At 32.9% G+C, this 18,150-nt stretch overlaps 1 protein-coding gene across 1 annotated transcript; it reads right to left on the bottom strand.

Annotated features, from left to right (window-relative positions):
• Positions 1 to 5,259: 5,259 nt before the first annotated feature.
• Positions 5,260 to 15,777, bottom strand: LOC143612130 (uncharacterized). The gene is made up of 20 exons (XM_077086190.1): positions 15,577 to 15,777; positions 15,317 to 15,474; positions 15,072 to 15,242; positions 14,822 to 15,010; positions 14,542 to 14,729; positions 14,400 to 14,460; positions 13,286 to 13,360; positions 13,112 to 13,189; positions 12,943 to 13,005; positions 12,782 to 12,865; positions 12,554 to 12,705; positions 11,328 to 11,367; positions 11,103 to 11,246; positions 10,911 to 11,027; positions 10,623 to 10,844; positions 9,946 to 10,110; positions 8,663 to 9,311; positions 7,592 to 7,752; positions 5,550 to 5,700; positions 5,260 to 5,463 (listed from the first exon to the last, which is right to left on the bottom strand). The coding sequence occupies exons 1-20, from the start codon at positions 15,713 to 15,715 to the stop codon at positions 5,315 to 5,317; spliced, it is 3,156 nt and encodes a 1,051-aa protein (XP_076942305.1). The 5' UTR covers positions 15,716 to 15,777; the 3' UTR covers positions 5,260 to 5,314.
• Between the last annotated feature and the right edge of the window lie 2,373 nt (positions 15,778 to 18,150).

Genomic DNA, 18,150 nt, shown 5'->3' with positions numbered 1-18,150 from the left:
TTCGACCCCTACACCCCGTTTTTTTTGGTGTTTTTCTTGTTTTATTTTATTTTTAACATTTAACTTTATATTATTAATAATAATAACTAATAAAGTTTATTTAATAAAAATATGCTTTGTAATACCCGTTTAACTCTCGTTTTCGTTTTCGTGTATATATATATAATAATTTAAAAAATTTATAAATATAAAATCAAGTAAACTATATATTACTTATATTTAAAAGTAATATTTTTCTAGATATGTTTATTAATGTAACTAATTATTTTATATAATAAATTCTTATATAAACAAAGTATACCTAGAAACAAATAATAATATATATCAAGTAAACTTTATTAAATTGGGTTATTATAAATTTAATTAATTATTTTATAAATCTTTATGTATAACGGTATATTATTTTACATTATTATCGAGTTGTTGTAATCAATCTTAAATCTTTGCTTAAGCGTATCCGTTACTCTCGTTTCTTTTAAGCTTTAACATTCGCGTGTGATTTCCCACATTCTCATTATCTTGATCATCTTCGTTCATCTTTGAGGTGAGTACCACATTCCCCTATTTTACCGCTTTCAATGTTTTGGGGACATATGCGTAAATAATATTTCTTATACATACTTATACTCAAAACTGCAACTTTGTCTTATGTGTTAACAACTTATACCTTACTTGTTTATGTGCTTATTTGCTTTGTATGATTCCGCATCAAGAGAGGTCCAACATAATCTCAGTCTAGTATGATCATACGCCAGTCGTTATAGCCTTTGTGCTTCTCGACATCTCAGTTAGACTTGCTCATTTGGTTAATTTGTTATTCTTATATGACTTGTTGCAACTACTTATTTTTATATATACTATATGTACACTTAAACTGGTGTGTTGCTCACTCAACCTTGTGTTGACAAACTATATTATTTTCAACGCATATGCAGGTTATCGTGTGACGTGATTATCAAGATTGTTTGAGGCAACTTAGGATGCATGTTAGAGAAAAGATACAAGAACTTAATTTTGGATGTTTAATGTAATTATTTATTTATAAATTTGACGTACTTGAATTATTTGAAATTATTAAATAGATATTGAAACTTATATTGTGCATGATAGTAACCTTGAGAGCTATGACAATCAGTTCGCGCCCCGGCATTTCCGCCGTAGGTTGGGGTGTGACATCAACTTTCACAGATCGGACTTCACTCGATTCACATTCCCCATCATCAGCTTTCTTACAGTCATCCCCTACCCTCTCAGCAGTTCTCACATGGCTTCCAGCGGACTTCTCAGGTTGCAGGTTCTTACTTCTGTCTCATTCTCTATTCGAGTCTAAGCATGTAGGTTGCTTAAGTCTCTCGAACTTATGCTCTGATACCAACTTGTATGGCCCTGGTCCCGGTGCCCTACATTTGCATTGGATATACTCATAAACACAGTTCTAAATATCATAGCTAATTAAAACTTTTCGTGGAATATTAAAACTCTGTTCATTTATTACAAACATTCAACTTGTCTTTGAAACATAACATAAGATATCTTATTTAACATCATGACAATTCTTTCTACAGATGTCAGCCTCTTCAGAGCCTGCCATGTGTCTTCAATCAAGCGAGCTGCCTTAGTCTATTAACTTGCGTGCATACTAAATGTCAGTTACGCTGAGTGAGTTCTAGTTAATCAGGCAACATATAATACATTCACATACTTACATACATACGTATCCGAAGATACATATTACGTACTTAGCCTGTCATCTTTCTTTCATTCATACATACATGCTTCCTTTCTTTCTTTCATACTTTCAATGTTAATCTTACGTTTCATACATAATTACACGTTTTAAGTAGCATTTCGCCCTATAACCTTCGCAAATATTATTAGGGTCTGCAACCCTGTAACCTTCGCATATATTATTAGGGTATGCAACCCTGTAACCTTCGCATATATTATTTAGGTATGCAACCCTTTAAGCGTACCTCCATACAAGCATACATTATCTTCTTTATATATATTAAATTTATGTACTTTCGAACATACACTTAACATTCTCCATAACTTTCACATATCATTCATACATCATTCGCAAAACATTTACATATCACGCAATTATTGGCGGCACATGCAATATCCGAAGATCGTTCACGTACCGTAAAGCATTCATTCATACATAAAATCATAGAGGGCATACACTTACCACTTAAGGGAAGTATATTAACTAATCACATCGAGTACGCACACAACCCCGAAAACATAACAAGGAAGTGGGGCTAGAAACTCGCCTGAGCTCGGTTATGTTCACCGTTAATGGTTATCTCTTTCTTTAGTTGTGCACGGCTAACTGTATAAAAATTTCGTGTATTAAGTCATATCACTATCCATATCGTATTTCTAGTTTAATTGCAACTCTCAACCAAAGGTGTCCGGGGCCCGCGCCCCTGGCAGCGGGGTTCTAGGGGCGGCAGCCCCTGCGGGGTCCAAGAGGCATAGCCCCTGGCTAGGGTTAAGCTGCTCTTAACAAAATTTCCAGTAGAAATCTTAAATTATTATTTTATTGTTAACTCATTCGTTATAACATGGTCTTTGATTAAGCCTAATTCGTTTCTTAATATAGCGAATGGGTGATTAACGAATGACCTGATTCGTTATCTTGATTCGTTATCTTAACATAACTTGATTCGTTATCTGGTTCGTTATCTTATCATAACCTAATTCGTTATCTTATCATAACCTGATTCGTCATCTTATCATAACGAATGGGGGAGTAACGAATGACCTGATTTGTTATCTTATCATAACGAATGGGCATATAACGAATGAGAAGGGTTCATTCGTCATGAAGATACGCGAATGTATCCAATTCGCTATGGTTTTCTAACGAATGACCATCAATAATGAATTTCCAATTAATCCTCATTTCGCGATGAAACAACACAGATTTGGTGTCATTGGGTTCGTATACCCAGCGCCTACAAACCCCAATCAATCAATCATCCAAACATCGGGTTTTAAAAGGCTTATTTGGCCGATACATAGCTACGGCTAACCCTTGATTAATTAACCCAGCAGTTGTTGACGAATTTCAACTAGATTCATTATGTTTGATTCATTTTTTTACCATTCGTATACAGATCTAAGATTACTTAAACAAATCCAAACCTAAATAAACAAGTTTCCGTTGTAAACGTACTTTAAACAAGTCGGTTTACGAACACGAGCTACTCTTGATGTAGGTTTGGCTCGTTACAATGTTCCAGCACCAACAAGCTCGGGTTTTCACCTTCGGATCTTGGTTCGAGATATAGCATGGTGTTCGTGTGTGTTTTTCAAGGTGTAGGCTATGGTGTAGAGATGGATAAAAATGGAAAGGTTTAGGGTTTAAGGGGTATTTATACTCCATTAAGCCCATGGACCTAAGGCTCATTCCATTTCTTACTCCACCTTCTAAAGTCCAAGCCCACCCTCTTAGAGTTTATTATCTAAACCGATACACGACACATTTTGAATAAACGAAATTCTCTTTTATTATTATAACCGAAAGTAGGATGTTGCATGTGCCTTCATGCCCTTCTCATCAAATTTTAGTTCTTAAATTAATATCCACCGTCCAAATTTAAGATCAATGGATTAGATTCCTTCTAACACTTCTCATTTTTGTTGTACTCTGTATTTTAACTTTATCATATCTTTTCATTGTCCAAACATAGTTTGGAAGATATATTAGTGAAAGAGAATAACAAAAAAAGTCATCCTCAAGCAAATGTAACAATGAAAGAGGAAAACTTAAGGTAACTTTTTTTATAATAGTCTCAATGATGGGGAAGGGTGTTCGAATGATGTAAATGACGTAATTGAGGTATGTAAGGCCTATGATTACTGATCTCATCACGATGCAAGGGTTAACACCCAAATTTTTAATGATTAATTGTTATGTATTTATGTGTGTAACTTATATGTTATTATTCGTGTTTTAGTTTATTGCACTGAAATAATTGTTTTCGGAAGTAGACGATAATTTTAATGTTAAAATATCACTTATTTAACATATGTAAGGCTTATGACATAGATAGATCACATTGATGTTGCTTTTTTTTAACGACTTAACTTTTGCACACAACAAGGTTTTAACCAATGGCCTCCTATTTCACACCTTAATCACCTTACATTCCCACCAAAGTGGTAATGGCACGTTGAAGATACTAACTAAAAAATTTTAACACAAATAAAACCAATTAATGTAATAAACTTTTGTAAAATATTACACGAATAAGAAAACTAGCGCAAGTAATATGCACTATATCACAAGAGGATTGATAAACAAACATAAACAAATATCGTGTCACAAATAGTCGCCACCGCAGCATCGCACGTGTTTCATACTAGTCTTTTTCAATGCAAAAGTTGCAATATTTAATGTTGCTGAGCACGGTTCGGTTTTTAGGTGAAACCGAAACTGAAAAGTCGGTTTTTCAAATACACAAACCGATCGGTTTTTTGGTTTTTGGTTTTTTCGGTTTTGGTTCGATTATAATCGGGTTTTTTGTGTGTGTGTAGATATTGCGAAAAATTCCGAAAAAATGAAAATGCATATTATATTCAAAACACAAAAATAGGCATTTGTTATGTGGAACCAAACGAATATAAACTTGCTAGAGTATTATAGTTTAAAATTTAACAAAGTTTTTAATTAAAAAAACACTGTTTAGTTCTAATCTTCATTCTTCATCATATTCATCTTGCATAATCTTCACAATATTCATCACCTATTACAGTAGATCCTTTTGGTGTTTTGTTTCTGATCATAACATGAAAACACATTTAATTGTATAAATATTTAAGCAAAAACACACATCGGTTCGGTTTTTTCAGTTTTTTAAAAATGGAAACGAAACCGAAAATTCGGTTTTTCAAAAAAAAAACAAAAATATAACTATCGGTTAATGCTTTGATTCGGTTTTTTCGGTTAATTCGGTTTCGATTCAGTTAATTTGATTTTCTGCTCACCAGCTAATTAACTAATTTCAATAACCTAAGAACTTTATATAATTCAAAAACTAGCTCTTAATAGAACTTATAAGATGTTTGTATCATCTTTCAAGAGCAATTGCCAGAGAAATAAATGCAAAACATGAAGAACAAGTATCATATTCCACATAAAATGAACCACTCATTTCAAAAACAATCTGTAATAAATCGTATAAGAAACCAAATGCCATAAGAAGGAACCAAACAAATTTCAAGAACAATCTTTTAAATAGAAAAAAAAATGGTATAAAAACCAAATGCCCTTGTAGATTGTCTCATTGTCCTATGGCATATACTACTTAAAGAAGATAGCAGTTTCAGGGAAGGCATCTACAAAGCTTGAAACAAGTTGTTGAGGAAACTTGGGGCCTTGTAAAAGTACTTGGTGATGGCTTTCCATCAATGACTTTACAATGTCTAGTGCATCAACTTCATCCAACTCTCCTACACAAAGATACATTTCTTATAAGCCAAAAGGTTATGAACAAATAGTAAATGGCAACAAGAGCAAAAGGTATTTTGATAATTACCTAATTCAATTTCTTCCTCTTGGTCTTCCTCGTCCACTTCTTCCACACTAGTCCCGTTTTCCAAATCGACGGCTGCTTGTGCACATCTTTCCAAAAATTCTGCTTCGGTTTCTTCATGTTCGTCGTCGTCGTCATCGTCGTCATCCGAATCCTAATAAAGAGAATGTATGAAAGATATCATTTACTATTAGAAATTGGAAATGTAGATGACAAATTGTTACAAACGGATTAACAATGAAAAAGACATATATATATATATAGGGAAAGGTTAACGTACAAATGAAATTAATATGCTAAACGTGAGAATCAAGTAGAGTAATTATGTAATTACATCATAGAGTAATTACATAATTACTCTACTTGTATATATAATTACTCTACTTGATTCTCACATTTAGCACGTTAATTTCATTTGTATTTGATCCAAACCCTATATATAGGATTGGGATCACGTGAGAACTATTTTGAAATTGAGAACTTTGAGAACCATTTTAGACCACAAAAAACCCAAAAATAAAAAAAAACCATAAAACAAAAGAAAAACGAAAATAAAAAAAGTAAAAAAACCGAACTTCTTACTTATTATCCCGGTTTCATTAAAAAAACGTCTCGGTTTAGCTAAATTAAACATATATGTATAATATGTACATATATGTACATACATGATTTTTTATACACATGTACAATTCAAGGTAAATGATAATGTGCATACGTGTACATTACGTAACTAGAGATTAAATGAAATTGTACACATGTGTATAATAAGAATTTTTTTTATGAAACCGGAATGAAATATAAGAATTTTGATTTTTTTTACTTTTTTAAAATTTTTGTTTTTTTTTTTTGTTTTATAATTTTTTTAAATATCTTTTAGAGGTTTTATTAGTGGTCCAAAATGGTTCTCAAAGTTCTCAATTTTCAAATGGTTCTTTTAGAATCCTTACCCTATATATATATAGGATTGATTTCTTTTGAGAACCACTTTGAGTTTTAAGAACTCGAAAGAACTTAATGTAACAATTTTTTTTTGAATTTTATTTACACATATGTAATATGTAAGTGTAAGTAACGTAAAAAAAATTATAGTATTTTTTTATACATCGAGTCAACTTATTATACATGTGTAACTAACATTTAAACTTGTGTAATCATCAAAAATCTTTATTCTCTTTCCTGATTAATTGTTTAATCAGGTTTATTCTGAGCCACATATTCAATACCCATTTAATTGATTGTGTGGTCCATATTGTGTTATTAAAGTTCTTAAAACTCATCAAGTTCTCAAAAGATCCTTCCATTATATATATATATATGCATGTATATACATATATAAGATCAGGATCATGTGAGAACTATTTTGAAATTGAGAACAATTTTAGACCACAAAAAACACTCTTCTTAACAAAAAATGAAAAAAATTATAAAACAAAAAAAAACTCGAAAATTAAAAAAGTAAAAAAACCAAAATTTTTTATTATTCATCCCGGTTTTATAAAATAAATTGAAAAAAATATATCGGTTTAACAAAATTATACACATATGTATAATACTTATTTTTTTAATTTTATACATGTTTTTTTATACACATACGTATAATTTAAGGTAAATGATAACGTACATATGTGTACATTACGTAACTAGAGATTAAATAAAATTATACACGTGTATAATACGGAGTTTTTTATTATGAAACCGGAATGAAATATAAGAATTTTGGTTTTTTTATTTTTTAAATTTTTTGTTTTTTTTGTTTTATGATTTTTTTAAATAATATTTTTAGAAGTTTTTTTTGTGGCTCAAAATGGTTCTCAAAGTTCTCAATTTCCAAAGGGTTCTCTTAGGATCCTTACCCTACATATATATATATATATATATAAGTCATGAGACCTATCAAACCCTAACAGCATATGAAAAAAGTTATAATACCCTTATTACATGATACTACTAATTCTCTAACATAAACGTATATCAGACGATGATATAACAACACATGAAAGTTGACATTACTGAAAAAGTAAGTTATGAGTCAAACAAAGTCAAACCTCATCATCTGCGTTGTCATTGTCATCCTCACTAGCATCCTCATCACTATTCTCTTGTACTCGTTTCAACTGCACAAAGGCTTCCATCAGAGCAGCCAAACACTCCCACAACAACCCATCTCTCGTATGTAGTCCCGACATTAACTTTGCTAATGTCATTACTGTTAAGTATATCATTGCATAACCATAATATTAGTTTAGTCTAGGCCTGTAAACGAACCGAATGTTTAGTGAACAGTTCATGAACGTGCGATTTTGTTGGTTTATTTAAGAAAAAAAACAAACGAACATGAGCAATTTTCTTTTGTTTTTTTTTGTTTTTTTAGTTAAACGAACGAACATGAACACGTCTTGTTCTTTCGTTTAGATTTGTTCATTTAAATTAGTTTATGTTTGTTTATTTAATAAACAAATTAATATGAACATAAATTTTTGCTCATTTAGTTAAATGAACAAACATGAACACATGTCTCGTCCGTTCAAATTATGTTCATGAACTTTCGATTATGTTTGTTAACTTACAAGGTTTATGTTAGTTCATTTATGTTCAATTTTGTTTGTTAGTTTACGCTCATTAGTATATTCTTATAAAATTATTTGCGCCGTTACAAGTTAGTCTAGTTTTAATAATTTTTTTGGCCCAACACATTGTTTTTCACATTTGTATAAACTAGCTTAGCTCAGTTGAATCCGTTCATCTACGTTTAGTTATTTTCGTTTGTTTATGTTCGTGAACTGTTCGGTTATAAACGGAAACGAACACAAACATGTTCATTGTCTTAACTACCGAACATGAACAAGAAAACCTTGTTTAGTTTAATTTGTCGTGGTTGATCGTTTGTTCAGTTAAAGTTGAACGAACAAACACGAACATGTTCATTTTCTTAACGAACAAACATGAACAAGAAAACCACGTTTATTTAACTGTTCATGCTTGATCATTTGTTCGGTTTAAGTTAAAATGATTGAACACGGACACGTTTTGGTCAGGTGGACAACAAAACAAGTACTATAAATTAAGATCGCTGCCTGTAAAGTTTTATAGGAGGAATTAAAATAAGAAAAGGTTACCAGTTAACTTAATTTCAGACTCGTTTGATAATCCATGTTCAAACATAGTTGAAGAAATGGAAAAAAGAGCATGCGCCCACACTCTTAATCCTTCATGTTCTAATGTCTTCTCAACGATTTCAGGATAACGTAAATAACATGAACATATAGCAAGCAACAATGGCTTCCAAACATGAGACTGTTTTACCTGTTTCTCTTTAAAACAAGAAAACGCAGCGCTTGTGAAAGATGCAGTAACCGCATGCATTATATGTTCGTCTTCATGCGAACACGTCAAAACATGTAATAGTATGTGAACAGAAGATGAGGCTCTATAGATCACAGATGGGTACTGTGAAAAGGCATTGCTGACAAACCCACAAATTCCTTCAATAATGGAAGGTTGACTTGTTGATCCGTGGATGAAGTTTGTTAAAGTTATTTTCTTGTGCAGATACGCAGCTTCTTTGATGCAGCTGAATATAGATGAATCCTCTTCTTCCTCCCAACTACTATAATTTGAAATCAGACTGGCCCAAATCAGTAAAAGTTTTGAGACATTTTGTTTCCGAACAACATCGTTTCCATTAATATCAGACATGATGAATGTGAGTAATGTTGATGAATCGTCTATGCAGCTTGATGATGGAGACTCTGGATCTTCAGTTTTCTGCATGTCAAACGACGAATATAGTGAATGAATACTATGTATATATATAGCTCATGAAGCATACAAATAATATTAATAACAAGGGCTACACCATACAAAACCAACATACTTTCTGTTTTTCTCAACAAGGTCATACAACACCAACATAGTTTCTGTTTTTCTCACGAGGTCACTACTCTACATGTTAAATTTGAACAAAATAGTGAATGTTTAAAAAACCACTTGGTAACTGTACATTCAAATTTTATTAAAAATATAATATAATCTACGTAAGCAAAACAACCAGATGTGTAAAACATTGTTATAAAACTTTAGAGAGACTTTAATGTGCAAAACATTGTTGAGGGACTTCTGTGAAATAAATTTAAATAATTGGTTTTTTACGAAATCTGCCCAAATGATATATATATATATATATATATATATATATATCTGTGTGTGTGTGTAAAAAAGCCCTTAGTTATCATGTATAGACACAAATTATGTTTATAAAAAATAAATAAATAAATAAAAATAAAAACAAAAAAAATAAGTAAAAAAACTTAAAAAGAAGTATTCGGATTAACAGTTGCAACTTTTAATCCCTCCCAAACAGCTCATTTTGCCAATTATTAATAAATATATTTAAACCAACATTTTGAGCTGATGTCAGCCAAGCCACTTGCAGAAGATCTGTAAAAGCTGTGGCAATGGTAGATCGACCAGTAGCAACAGCATTATTAGTTTTGTCGTCATCAGGCAAAGAACCTTCCCAATACTGAGCCATAACTGATAATGCAGCAATACCTCTCACAACCACCTATAATCAAGATCCACGTGTCAGTTACCCTCTTTTAGAGTAAATTACACAGATGGTCGCTGTGTTTTGGGCAAAGTAACAGCTTAGGCACTAAGCAAAAATAGTAACAAGTTCGGGGGTTTTAACGAGTTTAGGTATTAAGGCTAACTTCTGTTAAATTTTATGATGAAGTAGAGTAAAATGACTAAAATACCGTTTAGGGGACTCTTTTTGAAATCTATATTTAAACCATTAACTGCAGGGACTATTTGTGTAAATATCTCTAAAACATATACAAATAATTTACAAAAAAATAGTACCTTAAAAGGTATTATAGTCATTTTATCCTAATTTAACAGAAAACACAACTCACGTTAGCCTCAATAACCAAACTCATTAAAAATTTGAAAGCACAAACTTCAAATTTGTAACTTTTTTTTGCTTAGGACCTAAACCTGTTACTTTATGTGTGTAAATATTAACTCTATTATACATGACTATGAAATTCAACAACGGTGAATAACAAGGCTTACTTGGGGCCATGGCTCAGGAACAAGAGGGATATGTTTCACAATATGTTGAGTCAACAGGTAAATAATATGTGGGATATGAGAGGCAACAACATCAGCTCCAGCCTCCACTAATGTTTTAAGAAGCTCAAACATAATTGAGGTTTCTTCCTCACTGTTGTCTATTTTAATTTTGTCAACTACAACTTGAAGAACCGGTAACCAATCGAGTGGATTGAACTCATTCTGCACAATAACAAAGAGCTTTAAGTGTGCTATAGACACAAACATCATAGGAAGAATATTGAATACCTCAGCAAGTTGAGCAAGTGCGCCAGCTGCGGATACTCGTACGGGGTAGTATGAAACATCTGTGTCGTCCATTACTAAGGCTTTTAACAGGGATGAATATACATCAGAACTCATTTCCTGAAAATTCAAATAATGGCATCATAAATATGCATATGATGTAAGGTAGTAAGAAAACTATATTTTATTACTCACTTGAGGTATACAAGAAACAAGCTCTCCGAGTATCCAGTTGGCAGAAGCAACCAAATAAGGGTGACAAATGGATGCGTGGTATAACGGTAGCACCCGCAATCGAATAAGCATGCCTGTATATGCAGGTTTCTGCTCTGTCAGAAACTGAGAATGAAAGTATTAGTTATATCTTTGTATTAAGTAAGAAAAATATAAAGTAAAGACTTTGGACTGCGATATCCTTACATCTACAAGGCTGCCATATGCCATCAAAACACCATAATAACTGTCAAATACAAATATTACAATGTTAACAAAACCAATAGTGCATACTGCATACTAATGAAGATTAAGTTGCACAGTTGTTAAATGGTTGTTTCTTATACAGTAGTGATGACCAAAGATACTGAATCACACCCAAAATATGAATTCTCTACGATAACTCTAAAGTTAATTGTGATGTATGTGAAGAAGTAACTGATTGTAATTTGAAATTGTATTGAGTTTATTTTTCCTTCTAGTTAGTGATTTTAGTGTAATTGGGGATTAACTTGTTGACCAAGTTAATTGTAATATGAATCTAAATAAGTAGGGTGCGGGGTGCACACTTATTTTATCTCATTATAATTGGAACTTAGGGTAGCCCCTAAGTCAAGGGTCCTTGGCGGGGGTCGGGGGCAGCGTCCCTGGCAGCAGGGCCCAAGAGGCGGCAGCCCCTGGCAGGGTCCACGGGGCAGCGCCCCTGGCTGAGGAAAGTTATATTTTGACATATGTTGTTATGTTAAAAATGCATTAGAAATTTAATTATTATTAAATTTCATAAGTTTTATATATGTCAAATTAAGGAGCGTATTTTGTTTTGAAATTCAAAATATGAAAACTGCTTACGAAAACTGTAAAGCAGTTATCATGAATTCTAAAACCATCGTTTAATCATACGATAAAAACTTTGGTTCATAACAACTCTCTAAGTTTAATACTTGATTCTTGCTCTCAAATCTGAGATTTATCCGGTCAAAATATTTGAGAATCACAAACATACGATTTGCAGAAATCCCCAACACTTCTATAGACGATAAAGATCTCAAAAACCTAAATCTGCCAACTATTCACGGGACACACCCACATTAATGCAACATAGTGGTTACCAAAATTTCACAACCTCGGAAACGTTTCATGGATTTAATAGAAAAGAAAATTGCAGTTTAATAAATTGCATATATCACAAGTAAAAAGTCATTATACTGAACTCTAAATATTACTGCTTATTGTAATTTCCCCACTAACTAGTACTTTAATATGACCATCTTGCCAAAATTAAGCTAGATAATTATCTTATGTTTCACAGCATTGATTTTGCTAATTATATAGTTTATTATGAAAACATGCAGCTATTGTACCTTAATCTTACAAGAACACCTACACTATGTGTCTTTAAAAACATTAAGTTACATGCTAATTAGTGAACTTACTCATTTATATTATTGTTGGTTACATCAGATGGAACTGGGAATTTGGACAAAAACGGAAGCACCAACAACTCCCCCATAGAGCTGCGACCTTTTTGTTTGTTCTTTTCGCCTTTCTTACGCTTTGATGTCACTGAACCCACAACAGGAGGCCCCTGCAAACATACTTTAAACATTTAATAATTAAAATAGTAACAATATAGTAAACGTAACAATAATAATTCCAATGACCTTTGATACTGAAATAACACCAAGCAAATTCAATGCACTTTTTCTTGGAGTGAATAAGTCCTCTCTCCACCCTGAAATTTCTTCCTGTTACACAAAATCCATAATTTATTTTTATTGTTTTAAGAAAATATGTAATGTTAGAAAATAGAATAAATACATACAAATTCAGTAGGGAGGTTCTTTCTTATGTACTCATCTGAATCTTCTTCCCACTCCGTAACATCCTACAAGCAAATGTTCAGTAATCGTTAAAGCAAATATGCAATCAGTATAATAAGAACCATCAATTGAAATCAATAACCATGTGTATTCAGATTATGTACATCAAACCTTTTCATTCAGTGTTATTGCTGGAAATATTGCAGACTCTAGCAAAGATGAAAAGTGAGGGGAAACAAGTCTCCATCCCTGTTTTCAGACATAGGTCAAAAAAATTAAAAAATAAATAAAAATAAGTATAAAACAAGCAGAAAATCTAACTGTAATGCAGTAATCCAAACTCACTGGGCCTGTTTCAAGGAGTCTAGATATGACGTCAAAAGCTAAAGACACAACCCTCTCTACCAAATTATCCAGTTTCTGCACAAATCACATATCAAATCAATAAAAAAACCACAACATTCTACCACCTAATGATAACTAAAGTGCGTTTTTCGGATTAATTTCATATATATCCTTACAAACTTGAAAACTTGCATAGATAACCACCCAATACAAAAAAAAACCATACCCAACTTTAATGAATTTATAATTACCGACCATTCTACCCCTTCCAATTATAATTGTTTAAAGACAAATTGGAATTTAATAATCCCACCTTTTTGCAGTTGGCTGATAATAATCCCACCATAGAAAATAGTTGTCACAAGTCCCACCTTTCACACTGATTGTTTTCATCGGACCTCCGATAAAAAAAATTAACTCCCTTAAAGTTTTTCTTCAAATTCCACACTGATGTTTTAGGGCTTTTGTTCGAAATGTGGATATGAGTCGATTGATGTAAACCTTACCTTGAAATGGTGCTTCATACGACAATGAACGGATGCTTCAATTCGGGTGCTTAAACTTCCAATTAACAAAAATTAAACCGTCTGGAAACAGACCGTTTCGAAGTAAGGTTTACATAAATCGATTCGTATCATCTTCCCGATTAAAAGTCCTAAAACATCGGTTTGAATTTCGGAGAAAACTTAACATAGTTAAGTTTTTTTTAACAGAGGTCCAATGAAAACAATTAGTGTGAAAGGTGAGACAGTTATTTTTTGAGTTGGGATCATTATTGGCCAACTGCAAAAAAATGAGATTATTAATTTCCAATACGCCTTGTTAAAAACCCTACATTTTATTTGAATATAAAACGATAAGCAAATTAACATAAACGTAATTTTAAAGTTTTACTAAAGAATGGGTAAAAAACAGGTATATAATTTTTTTTTTGTCATATATATATGAGGGCAAAATGGTCATTTAATAAATTGGTTCAATAAATTTAGTATATTTGGTATTTTAATTACTTCGTAAGGGCATATATGATATTTTTAGTTTTGTATGGGTATATATGATATTTTCCCAAGTTTATAGGGGTATATATGAAATTGTCGCTTTTTTTAGAACATACACTGAAGTCAGTTTTTTGATTGAGTAGTTTCACAACAGAATTAATGATGTCTGGCATGAGTCTGTAAGATGATATAGAACAAAATCAGTAGTGATAAACACATGTAACAATTTAATAAACTTGATTAACTTGAATGCGTTACTTGTCAGAAAACTTCCTGTGTCGAGTGATAAGCGCGCAGAAAATGAGTAAACTTCTCTTGGCAGTCTTGAACCTCAGTGTGTATGTATCTTCAACATCTTTAAATATTAAAGATTGAAGAATGTGAATTAGATCATGGCAAAGAGGCGGAAGCAACAGAACCAATGCAGATGGCATATGTGATCTCACCTACATAAATAAACACAAAGATCATAATCATCATCTGCCTAAACATAACAAGATTCTTCATGTATCAGCTTTGGTAGAACGTAGATACTTACAGAATAATAGATGCATTTGGTCATTATAAGAAGACTCTTCTCTGCTTCTTGCGTTTCAACTTTATTTTGAACACAGAGGTCTTGAACAAAGTGATGAAACAAAGAAACCATAGGCACGAGAATTTCGTGTGCGATTAGCTCCAATTGAGGTGGAACGGGCTCCTTGGCTAATTTTGGATTCAAAAAGTACTGGCACAAACAAACAAATGATTAAAATCTGTTGTGATAAATACAACAAGTAAAGTAGTACCTGAAATGGGCGGATAACCGAGTGGAGAAGGGAAAGGGCATTCACGGTCTTCCATGTTGAGATGCCGGTCTTATTAACCAGATGGCTATCTTGAATGATCAATTTGAGGTGAGGTATGAGTTGAGGCCACGAATTTTGCTTCACAAACTCAGCATCAACAATAGGACGTAACTGAAACAAAAGAAAAAAAAAGTCAAAACATCAAACAAACATAGTCCGTCAGTCTGAATTGAGTCATTACGTACAGCTTCTATTAAGACTTTCAAAAGTGTAGGAGATTGTGCTTGAAGCAATGAGCGCACAAGAAGGTCTCTAAAGTCGTTGGTGGTGACTGGATTCCGCCTTGTGAAATTCTTTAGATATGTTGCGGCAGCTATACATTGACCTTGAGTCTCCTCCTCACCTGACGAAATTGATTTAGTATACAACATAATAATAATAATAATAATAATAATAATAATATAATAGGAATAGGAAGAGATGAGAGTGAATTATTATCACTAACAACAGATGGCGATGGAGATGAGAGCAAAGGGGAAATTAGGGTTGTTGTGTGAGAGGGCGTGGAGGGCTTGAGTGGCAGAAAGGCGAACTTCACCGTCGGCGCTGAGTGTGTTGTTCAGAAGCAACGCTATTGACTCCATTTTCCCAACCCTCGCTCGCTACCTCACCGTGCTCTTTCTTTCTTTCTTTCTTTCTCTTTCAATTGGGTGGCGCCAAACACCCTATACAATGGCGGGAACACCTCTCTCTCTCTCTCTCTCTCTCTCTACAATGGCGGGAACACCTCTCTCTCTCTCTCTCTCTCTCTCTCTCTCTCTCTCTCTCTCTCTCTCTCTCTCTCTCTCTCAATTATTATTATTAGCTTTTACCCGCATGTGCGAGTTAATTTTAGGTTTTTTTATATAATTTTCTTGTATAATGTGTTTAGGTGTTTACGTAAATATATAAATTATATGATATGTTTGTGGTTGAAATCTAATTTAAGTTTGTTTTTTTATATATTTGTATAGTCATGTTAGGTTTGTTTGGTCATGCGGTGTAGGGAAATAGAGTTTAATGGATAATCTACTATTTGGTGCATAAAATTCTATTTTTGTTTTTGTCCGTGCATAGGACTATAAATGAATTGAAGGATTTCAAATGTTGAAACCTAAGTTCACGTTCACATCTATCTCAAATGGGCAAGTCGCACATTTGATCTTGTTCTCGTTTGCGATTCTACAGTTGACTAACCTAAAAAGTTATGTTTGTTTACCTTCGTTCAATTGCATTCGTCTATGTTCAACAGCTGTTGATAATTGCGATTCATGAAAAATAAAAAAAAGGGTGGTTGATATGCACATGGTACTTTTCTTTTTTTAATTACAGTTAAAAGTTATGTTTTATAGTCTTTTATAATTGTCTAACTGATAGTCAGTTTGTTACTTATGCATGTTGAATTGACTTTAAATACATACAAGTTATGACACCAAACAACTTAAAGTATGTTTAAAAGGTGGCAATTTTAACCTTTTACCTATGAATGAGTCGATCTGGGTTGTGTTTTACAAAACGTAAAATGAAAATGGGTCAAACAAGTTGAAGGTAGTTGGATCCTGTTTTTAACGGGCACTAGTAGTCATAAGTTATGATAGGCCCCAATCCCGGTGCCCTACTTTAGCGTTGGATTTACTCATAAACACAGTTTTAAACATCATAGGTAATTAAAACTTTTCTCGAAATATAAAACTTCAACCATTTAATACAAAATATTCAAATCTTGTATTTAGTCATAACATAAAACATCATGAAAATTCTTCTTTAAATGTCAGCCTCTTCAGTCCATGTCATGTGCCTCCCTCAAGCTAACTCCTTTGATCTATTTATCTGTGTGCATACTAAAAGTCAGCTACGCTAAGTGAGTTCTACTTTACGACTCCGCTTTATACATCATGACGTGTTGTTCATCTTTAACATACTCATATATAAATGATACCAATTACACTTTTTACAACATACACAAACTTAACTTCTTACCTGCATCGTAAGTACGTAAAGGCTTGCCATTTCTTATACTTATGCCCTAACACATGAAAGGACGTAGAGGCTTGCCATCCCTAGCACTTACGTCACACAACTTATTCACGAAAGCACGTAGAGGCTTGCCCTCACTAGCGCTCACGTCACACAACTTATTCACGAAAGCACTTAGAGGCTTGCCCCCACTAGCACTTATGTCACACAACTTATTCACGAAAGCACGTAGAGGCTTGCCCTAAATAGCACTTACGTCACACAACTCATTCACGAAAGCACGTAGAGGCTTTCCCTCACTAGCACTTACGTCACACAACTTATTCACGAAAGCACGTAGTGGCTTGCCCTCACTATTACTTTAGTTAACTCGCTCATACACGCAAACATGTAGAGGCTTAATCCTCGCTAATGTTCACGCCACATACTATCTACGTCCTACGCGAAGTTAGAGGGATTTGACATCCTAACTTATAAGGTATCACTTGTAAACCCATAAACCACACAGCTTTCTCTTCACATTCTAGAAGAAACATACATATCCTTACATGCTTCATGTCATGTACGTTCATATATTTATATAAGTGTACATATATATATATATATATATACTACACTTTACTTCATACACGCTTGTATAAATAATTAAATACAAATGTACTCGCTTCTTACAATCACTTGTACATCATTGACTATAAGCATTCATACCGTAACATTCACACTTATTCTCATACACGCTCGCATTTATAAACAATCATTATTTATAATTTAATAATCTAACATCACGCTTTAAACGACTTAATTAAATCTACTCGACGCACAGTATGCACACAGCCCCGAAAACATAAAAAGAGAAAGGGTCTAGAATGTAAGGCCCCGATCCCGATGCCCTACTTCCGCGTTGGATTTACTCATAAACACAGTTCTAAATATCAGAGTTAATTAAATCTTTCGCGGAATAATAATAATAGTCAAACATTCATAACTTGTCCTTTAAACATAACATAAAATATAGATCATAACATCATGACAAATCTTCAGATGTCAGCCTCTTCAATCCTAC

Source organism: Bidens hawaiensis, unplaced genomic scaffold, assembly GCF_021521415.1.
Source record: "Bidens hawaiensis isolate Kalapana, Puna unplaced genomic scaffold, B.hawaiensis_p1.1 tig00033251_1, whole genome shotgun sequence".
Lineage (NCBI taxonomy): Eukaryota > Viridiplantae > Streptophyta > Magnoliopsida > Asterales > Asteraceae > Bidens > Bidens hawaiensis.
This window is presented reverse-complemented; position numbering and strand designations above follow the sequence as displayed.